At 40.6% G+C, this 22,532-nt stretch overlaps 1 protein-coding gene across 26 annotated transcripts in view; it reads right to left on the reverse strand.

Moving 5' to 3' along the window:
• KCNMA1 (potassium calcium-activated channel subfamily M alpha 1) overlaps positions 1-22,532 on the reverse strand; it is a 719,202-nt gene that overhangs the window by 187,160 nt on the left and 509,510 nt on the right. For all 26 annotated transcript variants that reach the window (XM_023645924.2, XM_023645920.2, XM_070263813.1 and 23 more), the window contains one exon: positions 17,782-17,937. In XM_023645924.2, coding sequence (XP_023501692.1) covers positions 17,782-17,937 — 156 coding nt within the window. The remainder of the gene's footprint in view (positions 1-17,781; positions 17,938-22,532) is intronic.

Consider the following 22,532-nt stretch of genomic DNA (forward strand, 5'->3'; position numbering starts at 1 on the left):
GCAGACTGACAATAAAGTGTGCAACCTTGCACACCAAGGTCAGTGGGCACAGAGATGTACGTTACTTCTCAGTGGGCAGAGATACCCTTCCTACTGACACGGTATGGGGAAAAGGGAAGAAGTGCTATCTCTCACTCATATAGGTTAATTAATTCCATCCACTTCCCATCCTACTTCTCATCCCCTAGTGTACACAAAGCACAGCACTGAGGCAGGAAATCTGTATTTCTTTGAACTTGAAACCCTAACCAGTGGGCCTGCATCACTCTTCTTACTGTGAAATACATGTGGCAGTTAATGATAAAAACTACAAAAATTATACCCAGTTGACAGGTTTTGTCACATGTCATTTTTCAGGATGGCAGATGGATGCCTAAATTGATCTCAGCATCATTTTACTGGTGTCCCAAAGTTTCTCTAAATCAGCCAAATGAGTGTGAAGTTGAAACAGCCACCTCACATTGTTCTACCAGGAGAGGCAAAGGATTCCACTGTAACCCGGCTTCCCATATTATGTTATTCATAGCCTCTGATGAAAAGGCGGATTATCTCAAACTCCCCCCAAAGAGAAATGATTATTGAATATGCTAAAAGGACACGATGATGATGACACTGCCTTGGAGGCAATATTCTCCCTAGTCCTGCTATAAAGGACAAACATAGAAAATGGCTTCTAAAATCGTATCTGGGTTTCTGGTTCTGGATAAGACAGCATAAGCACACTACCCCATACCTTTCATCTATTAAACATGCATCTATTAAACATGGACAGAATGCATGGAGCAGCAATTTGAAGACTGAGAAGTAAATAGTAGCAGGCACACTGGGGAAAATGACCAGAATTGGAAGCACCACCAAATCAGCAGTGAGCTTGCCATTGTTTTTCCTCTTGTATCCTCTAGCTTGACCTTAGGGCATCCCAGACCTGTAAGTAAGGACCAGGGTGTAGACAGAGAAAGCTCCAAGAGAAGCTCTCGTTCTGGCTCAAAGACCAGTAGGGTGAATTCCTAGCACTTAAACAGAATGGGGGGAAATCATAGTTTCTCTTTTTTCTCTTTTATTCTCTACTCTTTTCTTGTACCCTCGCCCCTAAGGCATCCAGTGGTAGCAGTAGCAGCAGTGGCAAAGGGAGGTGGAAGGAGATCAAAGGAGGTGAAAGAACCTTCTCTGGCTAGAGAATCTGAGGCACCAAGAGAATGGGGCAAGGCCCTGCTGCTTTTTATCTCTCCTTGTCCTCCCACTGGTTTGCCCCAGGTAAAGGCACAGTATCAGGAAGTGTACAGCAAAGCAGGGTAACTAAAGCCCCAGCTTTCTGTTCAGAGGATAAAAAGGAAGGTCCCACGGAAACTGAAAGTTCCCTGGAGATCACAGAGAAAGAAGACTTGGGAAAGTAGCTCCTTACAATTGTTTGTGAATCCCTGGGCTCACCCTGAGTTGTCCATGGAGAGAAGTGACCCTACACAGCATATATAGATTTTAGAACTAAACTATAATATAGACTACCACCCAGTCTCGGGCTGATGTGGGACAGATCCAAACAGCACTGCCAATACTTTGAAAACTGAACTACCATTCGAATCACAATCCACAGAAGCTTTGTCAGAACTTGCAGCCTAAAATCATACAGGCCAGTTACATGCCAAAATAAAATTATTAACATTTTTGTAAGATTTAAACAAGGTCCAGACTTTCGTAATAAAATAATCAAAATGTCAAGGATACAATAAAACATTATTTGACATATAAATAATAAGAAAAATCTCAACTTGTATCCAATGCCTAGACGGCACAAATATTAGAATTATCTAACAAGGGCCTAAATCAGCTATTATAAAATGTTCCAATAACTAAGGAATAGCACTTTTGTAAAGAATTGAAAGGCAGAAAGCCCTAGTGAAAAAAAACAAGATAAAAAAAAGACTGGGGCTGACCCAGTAGCATAGCGGTTAAGTTCTCGTGCTCTGCTTCAGCAGCCCGGGGTTCACAGGTTCGGATCTGGGGTGTGGACCTGGCACTGCTCATCAAGCCATGCTGTGGCAGCATCCCACATAAAATAGAGGAAGATTGGTACAGATGTTAGCTCAGCAACAATCTTCCTCAAGCAAAAAAAAGAAAAAAAGAGGAAGATTGACAACAGATGTTAGCTTAGGGCCAATCTTCCTCACAAAAAAATAAATAAATAAAAATAAAACTCATATGGAAATTCTAGAATTGAAAAATACACTAATTAACACACTCAGTGGATGGGCTCAATGCAGAATGGAGATGATAGAAGAAAGAGTTATTGAACTTGAAGTTAGATCAATATAAATTGTGCAATTTGAACAACAGAGAGGGAACAAAAAGATTGAAAAAACAACATAACTAGAGCCTTAGGGTCCTGTGGTGCATTAGACAAAGGCCCAACATTTGTGTTATAGGAATCCCAGAAAGAGAGCACAAAGTGTATGGTGCAGAAAAAATAATGAATGAAAACTTCCCAAATTCCACGAAAGAGAAACCTAGAGATTCAAGAATCTCAGTGATCCCTGGCAGAAAAAACAAAAGAAATAATGCTCAAACACATTGTAATCAAATGACAGAGAACTAAAGACAAAAAGAACAATCTTGAAAGCAACCAGAGAATAATGCCTCATTACTTACAGTTAACAACAATTCAAATGGCTATAGATTTCTCATCAGAAGCAATGGAGGCAAGAAGGAAGTGAAACATTTTTATAGTACCAAAAGAAAAGAACTGTCAACCTAGAATTCTATATCCACTAAAAATGTCCTTCAGGAATGAAGGTGAAATAAAAACATTGTCAGATGAGGAAAAATAATATTTGTTTCCAGGAGACTACTCTGAAGGAATTGCTAAGGGAAATTTTACAGTCAGAATGGAAAGGATGCCAACGGGAAAATTAGAACATCAGAAATGAAGAAAAAACAATAGAAATGGGAAATAGGACAAATACAAAAAGACAATACTTCTACTGAGTTCTTTAAAAAAATGTTTGATGGTTGAAACCAAAAACTTATAACATTGTCTGATGGAGTTTTCAATGTATAGATGTAATATATAACACAACTGTAACATAAAACATGGAAAATAAAGAAAGCTATAGGTTGGTAAGATTTCTACACTACACTTGAAGAGGTAAGTAGACTTGAAAAGTTAAGTATGTACATTACAGTGCCAAGAGCAACCAGTTAGAAAACTATATAAAGAAACACTGTAAATAAAAGGGAATACTACAAACATTCAAATAACCCAAAATCATAAAGGAAAGAGGAGAACTAAAACAGAGGAAACAAAATATTAGATCTAAATCCAAACATATCAATAATTACACTACAGATAAATAGTCTAGCACACCTTTTGACAAACAGAGATTCAGTGAATGGGTTTTTTAAAAATGACCCAACAACAAGCTGTCTACATGAAAATCACTTAAAATTTAAAGTTATAGTTTGGTTCAAACAAAAAATGATGAGAAACGATATATTTTTTCTATGAAAACACTAATCAAAAAGAAAGCTTGAGTGGGTCTATTAATATCAGATCTGGAGACTACTAGACTTCAGAACAAAGAGAATTACCAAGGATATTAAAGACAATATATAACAATAAAAAGGTCAATTCACCAAGAAATACAACAATCCAAATGTATATATACTTAACAGAGTTTCAAAATACACAAGGCAAAACCTGACAGAAGTAAAATAGACAAATCCACAATTACAGTTGGAGACTTCAGCACTTTTCTCATTGTAATGGGTAGAACTAGTAGACGTAAAATCAGCAAGGGTATAGAAGAAGTGAACACCACCATCAACCAACGGGCTCTAATTGGCATTTATAGAACACTCTGCCCAACAACAGCACAACCCACATTCTTTCCAAGCTCACATGGAACATTCACCAAGATAGATCACATAAAACACACTTGAACAAATTTAAAAGAATTGAAGTCATACAAAGTAGGTTCCCTAACTAGAATGGAATCAGACCACAAATCAATAAAAGAAAGATGAAAGGAATATCTCCAAATACTTGGAAATTAAGCAACACACATTTAAATAATCCATGGGTCAAAGAAGAAGTCTCAAGTGAAATTATAAAATATTTTTAACTGAATGAAAATGAAAATACAACATATCAAAATTTGCAGAATGCAGCTAATGCAGTTAAAGCGTGCTTAGAAGGAAATATGCAGCATTAAATGCTTATGTTAAAAAAGAAGAGTCTCAAATAAATAACCTAAGCTTCATCTTAAGAAGCTAGAAGAGGAAACTAACCCCACCATATTAACAGTCTAAAGAAGAAAACCAACATGCTTATATCAACTGATGCACAAAAAGCATTTGGAAAAATTCAACATCCACTCATGAGAAAAACTCTCATCAAATTATTAACAGAAAAGAACTTCCTCAAGCTCAAAAGAAGGCCATCTACAGCTAACATTATACTTAATGGTGAAACACTGAATATCTTCCCCCAAGAGTGGGAACAAATTAAAGATGTCTTCTCTCACTACTCCTAGTCAATACCTTGCAAGAAGTGCTAGCCAGTGCAGTGTGGTTGCATGATAAAAGGTCAACATAGAAAAATAATGTGTATTTCTACGTACCACCAATGAACTGAACAATTGGTAACTGAATTTTTTTAAGATGCCATTTACAATAGCTCAAAAAAATGTAATATTTACATATAAATCTAACAGAAATATACTGAATCTGTTTGCTGAAAACTACGAAACACTGATGAAAGTTAAAGGTTATCTAAATAAATAGAGAGTCAATGTTCATGGATTGGAATCCACGTTCATGAATGCCAATGCCCCCTAATTTGGTCTGTAGGTTTAACATAATTCCAACCAAAATATTAGTAGGATTTTTTGTAGATATAGACAAGCTGATCCTAAAATTTATATGGAAAGGCCAAAACACTAGAATAGCCGAAGCAATTCTAAAAAAGAATACATTTGGAGGAATCACATTATCTAATGCCAATTTGAAGCCACAGGAGATTATTCCCAGATCTTAAAACCTAAAGGAATTTGTTTGATTAGATTTTGAAGGTACTTGGGGGCAGTAGCTCTTTTCTTCCTTCTATTTTCCCCCCTTTGGAATGGGAATGCCTATAACTGTTATCCTATGGCTGCCCTACCACTATATTTTGGAGGCGGAATACTTGTTTTCTAGTTTTTCAGATCTACAAATGGAAAGGAATTTTGCCCCAGTATGGATCATACCCAGAGTCTTACCCATAACTGATTTAGATAATTTAGATGATGAAATTTGGGACTTTTGAGTTCATGATATTTAGATGAAGCTTTGAACTTGAATTGGTACTTCAGGGTTGAGACTTCTAAGGATGTTAGGATGAGTGAATACATTTTGCATGTGGGATGAATGTGGATCTTTGAGGGCCAGAGAGCAGATTATGGTAGACTGAGTAATGGCTCCCAAAGATATCCATGCCCTACATCTCTGGAACCTGTGAATGTTACCTTGTATGGCAAAAAGGACTTTGCAGATATAATTAAGTTAAAGATGTTGGGATGGGAGATTATTCTGTATTATCCAAGAGGGCCCTAATTGTAATCTCAAGTGTTCTTATAAGAAGGAGGCAGGTGAAGATTTGACTAAAAAGAGGAAATAGGAGATGTGACTTAGGAGGCAAAAGCTCAGAACGATGTGAGGAAGGAGTCATGAGCCAAGGAATGCAGGCAGCCTCCATACACTAGAGAAGGCAAGGAAACCGATTCTCCCCGAGCACCTCCAGCAGGAACCAGCCCTGCCAACACCTTGACTTCAGGCCAGTGAGACTCATTTCAGACTTTTGGCCTCCAGAAAAGGAAGAGAAAAACTTGTGCTGTTTTAAGCAACTAAGTTTGTGGTAATGTATTATAGCAGCCATGGGAAATTAATACATATGGTATTAATACATAGGTATCTTGGGTAAATACCTAAGAGTGGAATTATTAGGTTACATGGAAACTCTATATTTAACATTTGAGACAACCTTCCAAATTTTAAAATTTAAAAAGTTTTATCCAAAAAGGCAGTGTTAAGAAAATGAAAACACAAGCTACAAACTGGGAGAAAAAATTTCCAAATCCCATACCCAACAAGATATCCAGAATATATAAGGAAATTTTAAACTCAACAGTAAAAAACAAACAAGCCAATTTAAAAATGAGCCAAACACTGATTACATCAAATGCCAGCAAGGATTCCCACCACCAAATTGCTGGTGGGAATGCAAATAGTACAGTCACTTTGGAAGACAGTTTGGTGATTTCTTGAAAAACTAAACATACTCTTACCATATGATCTAGCAATTGCACATCTTGGTATTCAACCAAAGAAGCTGAAAACATATCCACACAAAAACCTGCACCAAATGTTTGCAGCAGCTTCATTCATAATTGCCAAAATTTGGAATCAACCAAGATGTCCTTCAGTAGGTGGATGGATAAATAAACTGTGGTACATCCAGACAATGGAATATTATTCAGTGCTAAAGAGAAATGAGCTACCAAGTTATGAAAAGACATGGAGGAAACTTAGAAGCATATTACTAAGTAAAAGAAGCTAATCCACAAAGGCTGCAAACTGTATGACTTCAAGCACGTGACACTCTGGAAAAGGCGGAACTCTGGAGAGAGTAAAAAGATCAGCGTTTGCCAGAGACGAGAGTGGAGGAAGGTTTATCAACTGTAGCGAATGTACCACTCTGGTGAAAGATGTTGACGATGGGGAGGCTCTGCATGTGCAGGGGCAGGGAGTATATGGGAATTCTCTGTATCTTCACTCAATTTTCCTGTGAACCTAAAAGTGCTTTAAAAAACAAAGCCTATTAAAAATAATAGGCCAAACACTTCACCAAAAAGGAGATACAGATGACAAATTAGCATATGAAGATACGTTAAACATCATTAGCCATTAGGGAAATATATATTAAAACCACAATGAGATACCACTACATACCCATTAGAAAGGACAAAATAAAAAATACCAGTAATACCAAGTGCTAGCAAGGATACAGAGTAACGAGAACTCTCATACATTGCTGGTGGGAATAATAAATGGTACAGCCATTCTGGAAAACACTTTGGCAGTTTCTTTTAAACATACACTTACCCTATAATCCAGCAATCCTACTTCTAGGTATTTACCCTAGAGAAATTAAAACTTACGTCCACACAAACTTCTACACAAATATTTCTATCAGTTCTATTCATAATCATCCCAAACTGGAAACAACCTAAATGCCACTGAGGGAAAGAATGGATAAACAAACCAGGCACATCCATAAAAGCCATACTATTCAGCAATAGAAAGGAATGAAATATTGATATACACAATAACCTGGATGGATCTCAAGGGACTTGTACTGAGTGAAAAAAGTTGGTCTCAAAAGGTTACACACTGTATGATTTCATTTACAAGACACTCTCAAAAAGACAAAACAATAGTGATGGAGAATAAATCAGTGGTTGCCGGGGGCTAGGGGGCTGGGGGTGCAGGGATGGCATGACTGCAAAGTGAGGGAATTTGGGGGGTATTGAAACTGTTCTGTATCCTGACTTTAGTGGTGACTGCACGACTCTACATATGTGTTAAAAGGCAAAGAGCTACAGACACACAGACACACAATCAATTTTACTGTAAATTGATTTAAAAACAATTAAAGGAGATATCCAGACAATAATTGAAATTACTTCTGACTCAGTGGGACCACATACTGTGAGCATGTTCCTATAATGGAAAACGGCCAGAAGTAAACACAACTAGGTTTCCCTACTAATCTACAGGACATCCCAATTCAAAGCTCTACCACGTGTGCCCAAGTTGTTTGAGTTACGTGAATGTTTTATTATGATCAGAGGGAGCCTGCCAGGATTAGGATCAGCCATTCTTCTTCCCCTTACACATGTTCATTCCTTCCTTCCTTTGATCAGCGCTGCCTAACCCTTCGGCATCACTCCCTGCTCATGTTGGAAATCCGCCATACTGTATTCTGACCCACTCAATCCTTCCTTAAGCTTTTTAGCTTTCTTACATCGCCCTGAGCAAGTGGGTCATCATCTCTCTGCCCTGTTCAATTATAAGACGACGTGAGCAACAAATTCCTGCCCATGACAAGGCATTACGGTCTAGGAAGACAGCACTGCCTGGGTCTTTTTCAGACTAAGGCACCATGGAGGGAATGTGGCAGATATCTGTACTTCCTACCTTTGAAAAATATATTAATTTTTATATCACAGAGTTTGCTACAGCTGGGGAAACCTAGGATGCTACTTTTACAAATATTGCGAAGTGATTTCTATTCTTAGAAGCTATTGATTTGAATACAAAACCAAGCAGTGTTTACATTTGAGACATTTCTCTAGCAGAAGCAACATTTAATGGTGGGGAAAGGATAGAGCTAAAAACTCAATGATCTAGTGGAGTTCTGGCCCTCACTCTCCCATTTCCCATCCAGCTGTGCAACCAGAAGTCAATCAACTTCCTATTTCCCTTCCTCCTATTTCTTCCAACTCTACAAATGAGGAAGAGTGAGAGATGGCAGCTACTCTGAATTAGGCATGTTTCCCAAGTGATATTCAATAAAATGCTTGTGTATCTGGTCAAATAGAAAATAATATAGGTAAAAATTTATGTCTTATAAACTGTAAAGTGCCATGCAAATTTAGGGTACTATTATAATTTTAAAGTCCCTGACAAAATATCCACTGTATTGAATCAATGGTGGCTCCCTGCTTTGCACCCCCTAGATATGTAGAATAGTCCCCTCAAAGTCCCAGGTTCCTCATCATTGCTCTGGGCATAGATTTACATTTGGTATCACTCTAGGGCAGTGACAACCAATAGGTTCAATAAGGGAGTCAGAGATTTTATTACTAATGGTTTAATAACATTTTCAGATTTTTGCTTGAAAAATCACCAATGGTGGGTGGCACCCATAAAACCTAAGTTTGAAAACTGGAAGGAGGGCTAGGCCAGGAGGACTCAGCCTGTGGATGCCCAGATGGACTCAGAAGTGCACACAATTAAAGGCCAATAATCTCTGAAATGGCTCATTTTTATGTTTGACCAGAGGCTCGGTCAAGAGGGCCTCATTTCACATTAGTGACAATGTCTTGCCAGCTGATAAGGACCAGGGTGAATGGCAGTTTCTCCTGGTTTTCATATTGAGTCTTGGCCATTGCAGCTTCTGTGGCTCCATCCTCACTGGGCACAGGGCTCTGTTTGTACGTTACATAATCTTTTTCTGTGCTGCCTTCTTCTTTGTTCAGTCCATGCCAAGAGCCAAATAAAAGAATCCATATGTGATTACAGCTATAAAACCAAAAGGAAAATATTAGAGAAAAATATAACATTTTGGGATTTCTAAGTTTGTTTTACCTTTAATGTTAGGCAGACAGTTTACACAAATCATTTTGCTGCAAAGTAAAGAATAATGAGTTAAATGTGTTCCCTGTCACCATCAATCATGTATGTTTGCCTTTGATTGAGCAAACATATAAGACACATGAAATGACTTTCTAATCATGCTATGGGAAGGGAGGGAGAAGAGGAGAAAATGGGGAGGTGGAGTTTCAATTTCTTTTATTTTATTCAGAAATTTCACTGACATTTTCTGGCAATCTTCTAACATGCTGTATGGGCTTCTCTCTGCTAATAATGTTTGCCTAGAGAATTTGTAAAGGTCTGAGAACTCCTTAATTCAATGTTCTAGAAATTACCAGGGCCAGAGGGGAAAGGAATCCTTGTTAATACTTCATGGATTAATTCTCTCTCCATTTGAAATTGTTTTCAGGGAAGTTGCTCTGCTTTCAGGTGGGTGTTGCTCATCTTGGGCAGGGTGAACAGCATTAGGGGAGGCAGGCAGAGCTGCTAGCTAATGAGATTTGAATAAGAAAAAAAAGGATGGACAATGACATTGACCCAAATGGCACACTGAGGTTTAGCAAATTCATTTCAATTCATGAGTATTTATTTTGATTTGTGAATTTAAACAACACATTGACTGGATTTTCTGGCAGTCCAAATGGTTTATAACCAAATCTAACCAGCCTCCACGCATCCTCGCCAAGGATTACAAAGCTTTGCATTTCAAGTTTCTACATGGAGTCAAAGCTCTTTAATTTGGCAAGGGAACCATGTACAGTAGCAAAGGAAGTTTTCAGCACCAAAATCACCCCAAATCATAAGTTCTTGCTGGTCCTGGCCCCACCGAGCTGTCTGTAACAAAGGCTGGCCAGGCTAGGCTGAGGCCAATTTATTAATTCATTTATTCAACACACATTTATCGAGGACCTGTTATGAGTCAGGTGCTATTCTAGGCACTGGGGATTCAGCAAGTAGACCTAAGCTTCACAGTGCTTACACTGTTTCAGGGAAAAGCGGCAAGAAACAACACCACGGAGAAAAACAAAGCCAGGAGGGTAGATAAGGACATAAGGATGTGGATGTACAGGGTGTGGAGGAGAGAGCGATGCAAATTTTTAAAATGCAATTCTGATGTTTTTTCACCTGGAAACTTTATTCACCCCATGAAGCCAAGGAGAACATCTAGATCCTTCCTAGAGAACATGGTGAAGTAGGACATCTACTCCCTGTAGGGACTTTCAGAAGCCCCAGAGAAATTTATGAGCTTACTCACTTTCTTCTTGACTTTCCTACATTTGCCAGGAAAATTGCTGAATCACAAAGCATCCTTTCACGAGAGATATCTCATATTCATAGACTGGAGAAGTCAACATTGTGGAAATGTCAATACTCCCCAAGGGAACCCAGAAACACACCCACACATATGCTGTTACATGACATAAAAAAACAGGGGCTCCCGGGGTACAGACAATGTACTGTTTCTTAATCTGGGTCCTGGTTACATGGGGGTGTTAAGTTTGTGAATATTTAACAAGCTGTCCATTTACTGGATGCGCACTTTTACGTTTGTATATTACACTTCAACTGAAAGTTTGTTTCTAATCTCTTTTTAAAAATACAATTCTAATGTTTTAGAGAAAGGTCTCACTGAGAAATTAACACTGAGCAAAGACATGAAGGATTTGATGGAGGGACTTCATGCAGCCAAAGGGAAGAGCACTTTGGCCAGAGGGAACAGTAAGCACAAAACCCCTATAGCTAAAAAGAGTGTGGCTGACATTAAGGAGCAGAGGAGCACTTACAAGATGAGATAGTGAGGTCACAGGAACCTGATTGCTTGGGACCTACAGACCTTTGTAAGAACTTTATTCTGATGAGACTGGACATCATGGAGAGATTTTTGCAGAGGGGTGACGGGGATCTGATTCATGCTTGAGAAGACTGTTCAGGATAGATGTTTTTGAGGATAGGTTAGAGTGGAGGAGGAAAAGAGCAGGGTGGCGACATCAGTTAGGAGGCTAGTGTAATACTCTAGGAGATAGATGATGGTGGTTTGGATCTGGTAGGAAGAATAGAAGTGATAAGAAGTGCTCTGATTCTGGGCATATTTTGAAAATTGAACCAAGAGGAAGCTTCCTGCTGAATTGCACATGGTACATGAGAAAAAGAAAGGAGCTGAGGTTGACTCCAAAGATTTTAGTCTGACCAGTGGGAAGGATGGCATTGCCAACAGTGCAATGGTGGAAGACGTGGTTTAAGAATATAGAATATATTCAATTCTGGAAACGTTAGGTCTCAGATGAGATGAGACATTCAAATAGAGATGCTGACTAGCAATTAAATAGATGATACTAGGTTCAGAGGAGAGATTCTGGATGGAGATACAAATCTGGGAGTCATCTGTGTATGCAGAAGTTATGAGAATAAATGAGATTACTGAGAAAGTGAATACACTTTTATTGGGAGGTGCTGTCCTCTGGTAAAGGGTATCTGCAGAAGTCCACTGTCATGACACCATATGTAATTAGGGTGACATTGCCCATGGGTATGGAATAAGCAATAGTTTGCATCTCACTACCTATACACTATGTGGGTTTACTTTGCCTGACAAACCCTCTACTTTGGCACAATTAGCATTCTCTCCTGGAATTAGGAAAGCCGCCTTGATCCCAGCCACATCAGTTGGAGCCCTGGCCCCATTTCAGAGACCTTGTCACCTACCTCTCTCGCACTCCACACAGGGTCAAGCCTTGCTTCTAGGCCTCCCTCGCCTGGAGGATCACCCCTGTCTACAGAGCTTACACACGTCAGCCAGTAAGGGTTGCTTGTTTTATCTCCCAGAAGCATCAACCTGAGCCAATTAGCTTTACCGCCCGAGAAAAGCAGTGTGTAATGTCATTTCCCTCTTGAGAGTCTAGTTCATTTCCTCACCCTGACTCATCCCAGCCTAGGCTAACCCCTCATCTGTCTTGATGTAGCAGCCTCTGCCCTTGCAGAGTTGGCCAGAGATAAAGGCCAAGAAGATCCACAGGATGGGGCTGTGCCTACCCATCCCAGTGAGAACAGAAGCTTCCTGAAGCTTATAAGTGCCTCTTAGCCTTTAGGATGACAGAGTGATTAGCACACTGCCTGGAATATGGTAAGTGCTCAGGGAATCTCTATTGAATCAATAGTTTCTATAAAATAAACTATAGAAAGCTAAGATGATGGCACTAGCTAAGGTTCCCTCTTGTCATCTACCATATTTCCTCTTGGTATACTCAGGACAAACCTAGAACTAGCTTACCCAGTTTGACACGAGAGTTTGTCGATTCTAGGCTTTATGTCCTCACACAGATTGCTGAACTTCTCCTAACCCACAGTGTCTGTCACTGGAAAGTGGGGATAATAGTAGTGCCAAGTTTGGGTAGGGTCATTGTGGGAATTAAACACGATGATACCTATAAAGCACTTAGCATAGGGCTTCACACAGTTAGAACTCAGTATATCTTAGCTATTATTAAAGATCCTTGTTTATATTTCTAGCTCCCAAACCATAATGTTTTTATACATGCATATATAAAAACACACATATGCACATAAACATAACCCAACATAAAGGTATTAAAAATGATTCCCTTGGCTACAATTAGTGCTAGGACTATATATTGCTGAACGTTTATCTCAGTATGGTAAAAATAATAATGAACAAGTGATTTTCATGTCCAGCAAAGTCTACTCAGCCAAGATACAGTCTGAATAACATGGGCCTGATTTAACAATTCCTCATTCAGAAAATGTGATAGAGAAGACTGTGTTGTGATGAATATTAAGTAACATCTCACTCACAAATTCCAAATCTTGTAAAATAGGGGAAAAAAATACAAGAAGTGCATCACATTCTTTCTCCAATTTCATAATTGATTTATTCAACCAAGAACGCATGCCATGTTTCAGGCTGTGTGAATGTGAGTGTGTGTGTGTGTGTGTGTGTCAAATGGTAGATTAGCAGAGTTAAAATAGTTGGCAACCCTGTGAATGATTTCAATGTGCTAAATCTGAAGATTCAGAGTAGACTGAAAAGAAATGTTAAGATTTAATCACTCTCTAAACACACACACCCCGTCACATATACAATTTATCATGTCCAAGGACAGCTAATCCCAGTAAGAATAACAGCACAATTTGCAAAGATGGCAGGTCAAGCTCCAAGTTGAAACCAGATACGTTGAAGAGAAAATTAAGTATTACATGGTAAAACTCTAAAACCAAACAAAAAAAGAATCAGTGGATCTTAAATTATATCCAAGTGAGGAAGCCAAGTAGAGGATAAGTGGCTACTTATTCAGGGAGGAGGTGACAGCAGATAGGCTAAGTCAGTTCATTGTCCTGGTCTTTACGCAGACATTAGGAAGATTGTGACTTGAACCTGACAAGGGCATGATAGGAGATCAGATAGTGGTAAATGAGCAAGATGTTCCAGGCCTGGAAGATAATGTAGATGCTGATAAGGCACAGGAACCAGGACATTCTCCTGCGCTCCTTAAAGGAACTCAAGGGCAAAAACTGGGTGTTGCTGTATAAAATGCTTAACCTATCATTAGCAGCACGCCAGAGGACTCCTGAGTGGCCAACCTGACCTCTTTCATAAAGGTAATGGCTACAAAGTTAGCATGGAATTGTTAAATAAATCTCAGCACAACAGAAACTGTAGAGAGCATGCCTTGAAGGTTAAGTGGAGCAAATCAGGGACAAATAGCCAGAAAAAAGTCTTTAATTGTAGTTAGCAAACTTAAGGAATTCATTACCCCTGGAGATGTGGGCTAAAAATAGAAATAGATTCCCAAAAAGTGTAGATCAATTTAGAAATAACACACTCAAAATGGAAACCAGGCTTTCAGGGCCAAAGACTTGGATCCTTGAAAGTGACATTGCTGAGGGCATAAACAAGTGACAAATAAAAACGGCAAGCAATAGGATACATTGGAGTATATGAGGAAGCCATTTGGTATAAACCTCGACCTGACTTTGTTTTTCCCAAAAGGGCCTGACTGTGGCTATTGAGCACGCATTGTATATCTGCTTTAAAACACTTCCTATGGCAAGAACAAATGGCCTTAGGATAAAGGTGCAACTTCCCCCCACATTGGAATTTCCTTAGGGATAAGCATCTTTCCTTAGGCTAGGAACTGATTGCTGCATTCACCTTTGACCACCCAGCTCACCTGCGACCACCCAGTTCCACCCTGCTGTGTTCACCGAGACAGCAGACATACCTGCTGTTTCCATCAATCGCTGTGCCGACAGAGCAGTCTCGTGACTATTGTAAAAGGGACATTTCAGTCATATGTGAAACATCCTGTTTGGGGTATATAACCACTCTGTGCACCCCACTTCTTCAGTGGGCCATGGTCCTCAGATTTCAGCTCAGAATAAACTCTCCCAAATTTTCATTTATAGATTGGTTATGGATTATTTTCATCAACACAAGTGCTCCCCTAACACTTCCTGGTACCTTTGGGCTGCGTCTCTTTTGTAACTCCTATATACCAACCATCTCTCTCTCTCTCTTTTGTTGAGCTGTATCACTCTCACTTTCAGTCTTGGTTTTTGGTCTCTTGGTCTCACACATACTAAAAGCCTGGTGGATAGTCACTGTGCTTCTGCCTGTGACATAGTATCACTGTTTCGGTCTTGTTTCTCTCTCTTCTTCTTTCAGCAGGAGCAGAGTACAACGCATTCTGCAGAACCAAGAAACAGACACTGTACCTGCCCGGGGCAAGGGAGCAGGTAGGCTCACATTCTACCTTTGGCTTCCAGAAACGCTAAGTGTTCTCAAGAGAGCAAACGCTGCTAAAACCTCATTCCATCTCCCTCCATCCTAATAGGCCCACCTGTCCCCATGGAAGCGCTGATGAATTCTTTCTGGTAGGACATTAAGGGACACTGAGGAAGGAAGCCATTCCTGTAAACAATAATCCATTTATAGATTCCCTTTTTTTCCATCTGCCCCCCAAACAAAAATCAGTGAAGCTTTTGTGACCCCTGGAATGGGAGATAATATATAAGACTTCTCAAGGGGAGCATCATTATGTTTTTATTATGACCTAAAAGAGACATGGATCTGGGATTTGGAGAGTAAGTGCACAAAGAGGACACTACAGAATGGGGAACACATACTGCCTCTATTCTAAATGAAAAAAATATATGAAGGGAGGCCTTGTTATTTCCAGGTCATGTGCCTTAGCAAATTCCAACACAAAGACCATCTCGATGTCAAAAGGCTGTATTCAGAGAGCTACCTCCAAATTCAGAGGAGTTGGCCTCCAACACAAATTACATAACCCAAGAGGGAAATGTGTTTTCAGTTATATCAGGACTGAACAGGCGTCTCCCACAGGATCTTTCTAAATAGGAACTTGGCAATGAGATTTAGTTAGGCCGGAGGGGATGTCTTTGGCTGCAGAGTTGAAGCCCTTCAGGGTCTTGAGGAAAGTTGGACAGAAGTTCTTTCTCCCTGCTGGTAACAACACTGAAGAATCAGCGTCACATTCATTTTATTAATTTTCTTGACAGGCAGCTCTAGTTTCCGTGCAGGCACCACAAAATCAAAACACACGCATGTCAAATGCCCCACGTGTGGTGAGGCTCTGCCAAGGCCATGTTACATCAACATGAGGAAGCAGAGCCCAGGTCCTCAGACCCTGTGCCTGGTCCTGTGGGCAATTCCTGCTGGAAGAAACCACCAGAACTTGGATCAACAAGCCAGAGGAACTCTCTTAGTGACAGTCCTTATCCTGGGTCTGGGCTCCTTGTGTTAAATATAAAAGCCCTGGGAGACACAAGGCTACATCTGGCTTTTGGGCTTGTTTCTAAGTCCAGCCACACAGACCTCCCTGTTGTGCCCATTTTGCCTGCATTCAGCTTCATCCAGGGAGGGGAACAGCAGTCTGGATAAAAGAAGCCATTTAAAGGAATGCAACGCCCTTATTTGTGAGCTGGGTCTGAGCCAGGAGTTCTGTGGAGTTGAGGTCTTTGGGCACATAGTGAGTGGGAGGATTTTTAAATCAAAGCATCCATTGCTAATGTGATTGAAGGGACTCTCAAACAATTTGTTCTTTTACGTAGAGTAATACTAACTACAAATTGGCTAAATAATGTAAACTAGATGGGTATAGAGGGTAAAGAACCAGAAAAAAACCCTGTTCTAAGTCACACAACTTGTGGATGCCCAGGATGAACATTAACATAGAGTTATTCCATCACCTGCATCCGCATCCTTCCCACCCATCCCTCTCATTGCACCCAGGGCTATTTCCTCAACTCCTTCGAATAACTTATTGCCGGTGGTTACAGCACAATGGCAGCAAAAGGCTGGAGAGCTCACACCTTTGATTTCAGAGCTTCTAGCCTGCTTTGAGGGACCTCCTGGTGACTCACTAATTTCCTACCACAACCACTACTAATTCAGGGAAAGGAATGTAAATCAATGAATAACAGGGAGGGAAATCTAAGCCCAGATCCTGAGCGAATGGCCAAATCAGAAAGGCCCAAACTAGACAGGCTTTACTGGACTGGTTTGCCATCTTGACTGTCTAGCTGAAGAATAATCCAAGGATAAGGACTGGTGTTATCATTCTCCTGCACTCCTAAAGCCCTCTACTAAGAGGCCAGGAACCTCAACGTAATGTCCTGGAAACACTCCTGGCCTGGCCTATGAGGACAGAGTTGGGTCTTTCTTTGTCTGAGTTGATCCAGCAGGCAGGGGCCACTTTGGGAACTTCGGAGCGGCTGCCCAGTCAGCTCTGTGGGGTGAACCGGCTGACAAGGAGATGAGCGTAACCAGACTGCCTGTCTCATGGTGTAAAGGGCGCCGCCGCTGAGGACTCAGTTCATCGTTTAACTCTTCATTCAAATAACCATGGCATGTCAGCCCTGCTGGCTTCCTTGATTGTGCAGAAATAAATAAATGAATTATGTTGTTGGGGTTTGGGCTTCAGCACAAACACATGGTCTGCATTTATCTGCACAGTGAGAGGTCCACCAGCCACTTGATGTAAGAGAGCAAAATGATAATTCTTTTCTTTAGGCGCTCTGGAGCCATATGGAATGGATATAAATCATATTTTTGTTTTAACAGCGGAGGCTTTGTTGATAGATAAACATGTGGTTTATCTAAAAAGAGAGAGGATTGTGCTTTGAACAATCATTTAATGGCCGTGGATGTGCCAAATAAAAATAAAAACATAATTTTGAAAGAAGTTGGCCTCATGCCCAAATCTGTAACAAGGAATTTCTCCTTAACCAAAGTGGTTAAAGCCTGTCGATCTGTTTTGAGTTTAAGCTGTGCTCTCTACTCAACCCCACGACAAACTGAATCCGGGGCTAATGTGCTCTAATAGGACAAGACGTTACCTTTATGAATGACCTCATGGAGAAGAGGTTGGCGAGCATGGTGGAGAGGCCTTGAGCCAGGCAGCTCTGGGCTATGAACCCCAGCTTCAGCTCTGCGAGGCAGATTGCATCATCACCCTCTTTCCAATTCCAGCTTGGGATGTTTAGCAGATGGGCCTGTAGAAACAAAAACAGGTACGAGACCTTACTGTGTTAAATGTTCAATTGTTTAAAATCTCCTCTGAGAAATGCAGCATTGCCCAATGTTCAGGGTCATCCAGACTCCTTTCTTTCTCTTCCTGTGTCTGGTGTTTGGTGTTTTATTCAACTTTTATATTGATCAGACTTCAGTCTCTCTGGAACATTGCTTCTGCACCTACCAAGACCAAGTCCTCCCCTAGGGTCTGTCATTCGGCCAGATAGAGTCCAGAAGGAATTTCATCTTGTAACAGACACATCAGCGCATGCTACTAAGGTGTCTGGCTGGCTAGGTTATTCTAAACTGGATCCTCAAACAGACTCTAAGACTGCCAGATGTCTGTGTATTTTAGATTTCTTTTTTATCTGCCTTCCCAATTCTCCAGATCAGTGGCTCCCAAAGTGGAGTGGGCATCAGAATCACCTGGAAGGTTTATGCAACAAATACATATTGCTGGCCCCTCTCCCACAGTTTCTGATTCAGTGGGCAGGGGGTAAGGCTGGAAAATTTGCATTTCTAACAAGTTCAAGGTGATGCTGAGTGCTGATCTGGGGACCAAACTTTGAGAAGCACTGCCCTAAATCATCAGGGACACACCCAGCATAGACATGCTACAATCTCTTGCTCTCTTGCAGACAGACTGATCCTATTCGACAGCTAGGTCAGACCCTAAGATAAGGACCAAAAGGCACACTTATCCAATTATTTTTAAGGGGCATGAAGCAGAGAGTCAGAGATGATACATTGGATAAAATAATCAAGATTCAAAAAGTTCTCCAGAGTTGAAAAAAATGGGCAAAAAACCAACCAGAAAAGATTTAAAAGATCTTACTGTGAAGTACAGCATTTAGATTAAAAAAAAAAAATCAATTATATCAATTCAAAATGAGAAGAATTAACTTGGCAGCAGACATGAGGGGAAAGAAAAGAAAAACTTGAGTGTATGGGTAACTAAAACCCCAAAGAGAGGCCAACTGTGTGACAGATTATAGAGAAAGCCAAGGCTCGCTTGTTAGAAATGGTCTCAGGATCAAGGGAAAGGACTGTTTCATTCTGCTGGGAACCGGTCAGGCTAGTTCCAGAGTGCTTGACCCAGTTGTAACAGTCAGATTTAAAAAGGGAAGCTGATAAATTGAATAACTTCCAGGGAAAAATGACAAACACAAGGAGAGGTATGGGTTCTGGAAACTATCTTTTGAGGAACAGTGAAGAGAGCCAGCAGCGCTTGGCTGAAGAAGGGCCGCGCCATCGTGGAGACAGGATGGTCACCTTGCAACACCTTGTGCTGCTGTGAGGAAGGGAGATTAGGCTTGTCTTGCTTTGTTCCAGGGCCCAGAAGTAGGACTGACAAGTGTATACAACAAGAAAGCAGTTGTTTGGCTTGTTTTATAAGAGACCTCTCTAAGGATGTAATTTGTCTAATAAATGTAGATGGCTGCCTCCAAAAGTACAAGGTCTTTGTCCTTAAAACTCGGTAACTGCTTCTCCAAGTCGCAGTGGAAGGACTTCTTGCTTTGCATGGGAGGTTGAATCCGAGAGCCCTTCTGGGTCCCTGCTAATGCCAAGACTCTATGGCCCTGAAATGACTATTTCTCTCCAAGTATCCACAAACTCAAAGAGCACTCAGGAGGCTTCCCTTCAGTTTCAGGACAACATACAATAGTTGTACTAGAAGGAGATGGAAGACTCCACTGTGGAAACAAAGAGCAAGTCCAATGGCTCTGTGCTCTGCTTTCGGAAATACCACTCTTGTGAAATTCCTTCTTGCAAAATTCAGTTCTATAACAATATCGTGAGTCCTAACCCAGCAGTGTTTATTCCTGGGAGAGATGATTTATCCTCCCTGACGAGAGCGCAGTTAAAATAGTCCCATGTGTGGGCCGTAGCAGATGGTAATTTCTATCAAGTTGAGTATGAGACCTTCCCACATCCTATACTCAATTCCAGCAAGTAGGCCTGCCCTTTACCCCATTTCTCTACCTACTCTTCACTAGCTTCAGAAGGCCACTTTTCCCCTTACTTCTCTGTCATCATAGAGAATAATACATTAGTCTAAGTGAAGAAATACTCATTTGCATTAACATCAACTGAGAAAAATGAGGAGAAATTAAATCTAAGTAATGAACAAATAAATCATCAAGTATGAAAGGAGATTTGGGTGGTCCAAGACCCAGTTAGACACCACATAACCTTCATGGCACCTCCAAACAAACCAAACCTTTTCATGTGCCATCCCCATGCGCCATCCATGGGATGATGTCCAGGCTTTTAGGCTTTGGGTCCTTCATGTTCCCATCTGGTTTGTGTTCCTTAGACATATTTTACATGTTATTACACAAAGAAAGTCAAGTTTGTTTCATTTCTCAGACTTCCACAGCCTCCTTTTCTTGCCACCATATTTTCTCCAATTGTAGGGCAGGGAGCCATAATGGATGTGCCAAAGGCTGAGAGGGAAGTCTATGTGCATGAAACAAAAGAGAGATTGACCCAGGAATTCAAATTCTTTGCTTCTGGCAACATTATCCTTTTTCATTTGAAGGAAATTTTGGTCTGGTGAAAAGTGCCAGCATTACTGCACGGGAGTCTAGAGGCAAATCCTCTCTAATCTGCAGAAATAGACCTGCTGAAGCAGGTCTAGCAAGACCAGGGCTTCCCTCTGTTTCTGCAACTGGACCACGCCTCATCTCAAGAAGAAGGAATGTAAAAGTAAGCTGTCCTGGGAAACCAGCAGAGATGAATTCCAGTCCCAGTTCCACCTCTCACTACACATGCAACTTTGGGGGAGCCACCCTGAAGAACAAAGAAGGTTATTTCAGTGAAAACACTTAACACTCCTGCCCAAGTGTAAGGGTTTATATGGAGAAAACTCAGAGAACTTGCATGTCCACTGGGCCATTGGGACTTGGCTTCTAGGTCAGAGACAAAGACCTCTTTCTCTGAGTCTGCTGGGACAATTAAAAAAATTCACTAAAAGCTAAATCACCAGGAGTGATGCTTTTCCAAAATGTCATAAACCATTCTTTCCTTGAAGAGCTCCAAGCCATTTACACTCAAGCCAGAAAATGCCCTGCACCATCTTCTATTGGTGTCCAGAGATGGCCAGGCTGAGTGCTCTTCTTCAAGAATTCCAGCAATATTAAACAGATCCACTTGGAGAACATCAGTGCTTCTAGAAGGCCTACTCTGAGGAACCACAGTTTGGTTCATTGGGCTGTGGCCCTATTTAAAGAGCAGGTGGTATTTGGCAGTTCTGTCTGCCAAGAGACTGTGAGTTGTACCCATCAGAGCTGCTGTGTCTGAGACACAGCTTAGACCCTGCTCAGGAGTCACATTGGGATGCTAAAATGCACAGATGGTCAAATGAGGACTAAATGAGATAATGTATGTCAAAGCTCTTTTAAAACCATAAAATATGACACAAATGTCTGAGATTACTATGATGACAAACTCAGGACCAGTTTTACATGGAGAGAAAGTAGGCAGCTTCCCTAAATGCTACTAGGCCCTAGGATACCACCATCACTAGATCATAGGGGATTGAAATTCTTTGTATTTTAAATCAGGTATCAATTGTGGAATTAACTATCTCTTGGAACATGTCAACAGTGACATAAGCTTACACACATGTACCAGGTTCTTTCTGGAAAGCAAGTTTTAATGGTGGAGATCGCTGGACATCTAGTCACAGGTGAAGAGAAAGTGCCAATAGAGAAAGAAAAATAATATTGTAAGGGAATAGGAAAAAAACATATTGAAAGGGAAGGTGGAGCATCTTAGGAAACAGAGCAAAATTGTTAAGCAGCATGAAGAATGCACATGAAGGAATGATATGACAAACAATGACCAGCGGACTTTCTGTTCTTTCTCTAGAAGAAAGAAATGAAATGATAGAGAAAATCCCCTGTATCAAAGTCACTATGTCCCTTGCACCCTTACTAATCTTATAGGGGCAAAGTCTCATAAGTGAGTTTGCCTAACTCTGAAACCCAAATAGACTGGCATGGTTATAAACAAAATGTGTTTTCTGCAAATAATCACGGATCGGTTGATGTCTTCGTCATTGTTTCTGAATAATTACATGGCAGAGGTTTGTAAAAGACATTCCGCATGCTATGATCATGTGAATACTGACCAGGTGCCATCTGGATCCTAGGTCTATTGAGATACTTTGAGTTTGGCAAGAACCACATAGCTGAAATCCTCCTTAATTTCTTGAAGACACTGCATCAGCACTCATTAGAAGGAGAAAAAAAGGAACTGCCCTCCCTTCCTAAACATACAACATTAATTTTCCTATTCGATCTAAATGCAGCCAAAAATCCAAACACCAGCTTAAAGCACACCCACACTAAATGAAATTTCAAATCACAAATGAAAGAAGGAGAGTTCGTTGCCTCAGGAGCTGTCACCAGCCGCAGCCTTGCTAATAAAATTCACCTCCACCTACAGAAGTTGCTGTCAAAAACTTCTCCAGACCGATGCATATGAGTTACCAATTATCCTCACTTTATTTCTTCAGTCCTTGGTTTTTCCAGAGACAGACAGGAAAATGTGACCTTGGGTGCCCACCACC

The sequence above is a fragment of the Equus caballus genome, chromosome 1, assembly GCF_041296265.1.
Source record: "Equus caballus isolate H_3958 breed thoroughbred chromosome 1, TB-T2T, whole genome shotgun sequence".
Taxonomy (NCBI): Eukaryota; Metazoa; Chordata; class Mammalia; order Perissodactyla; family Equidae; genus Equus; species Equus caballus.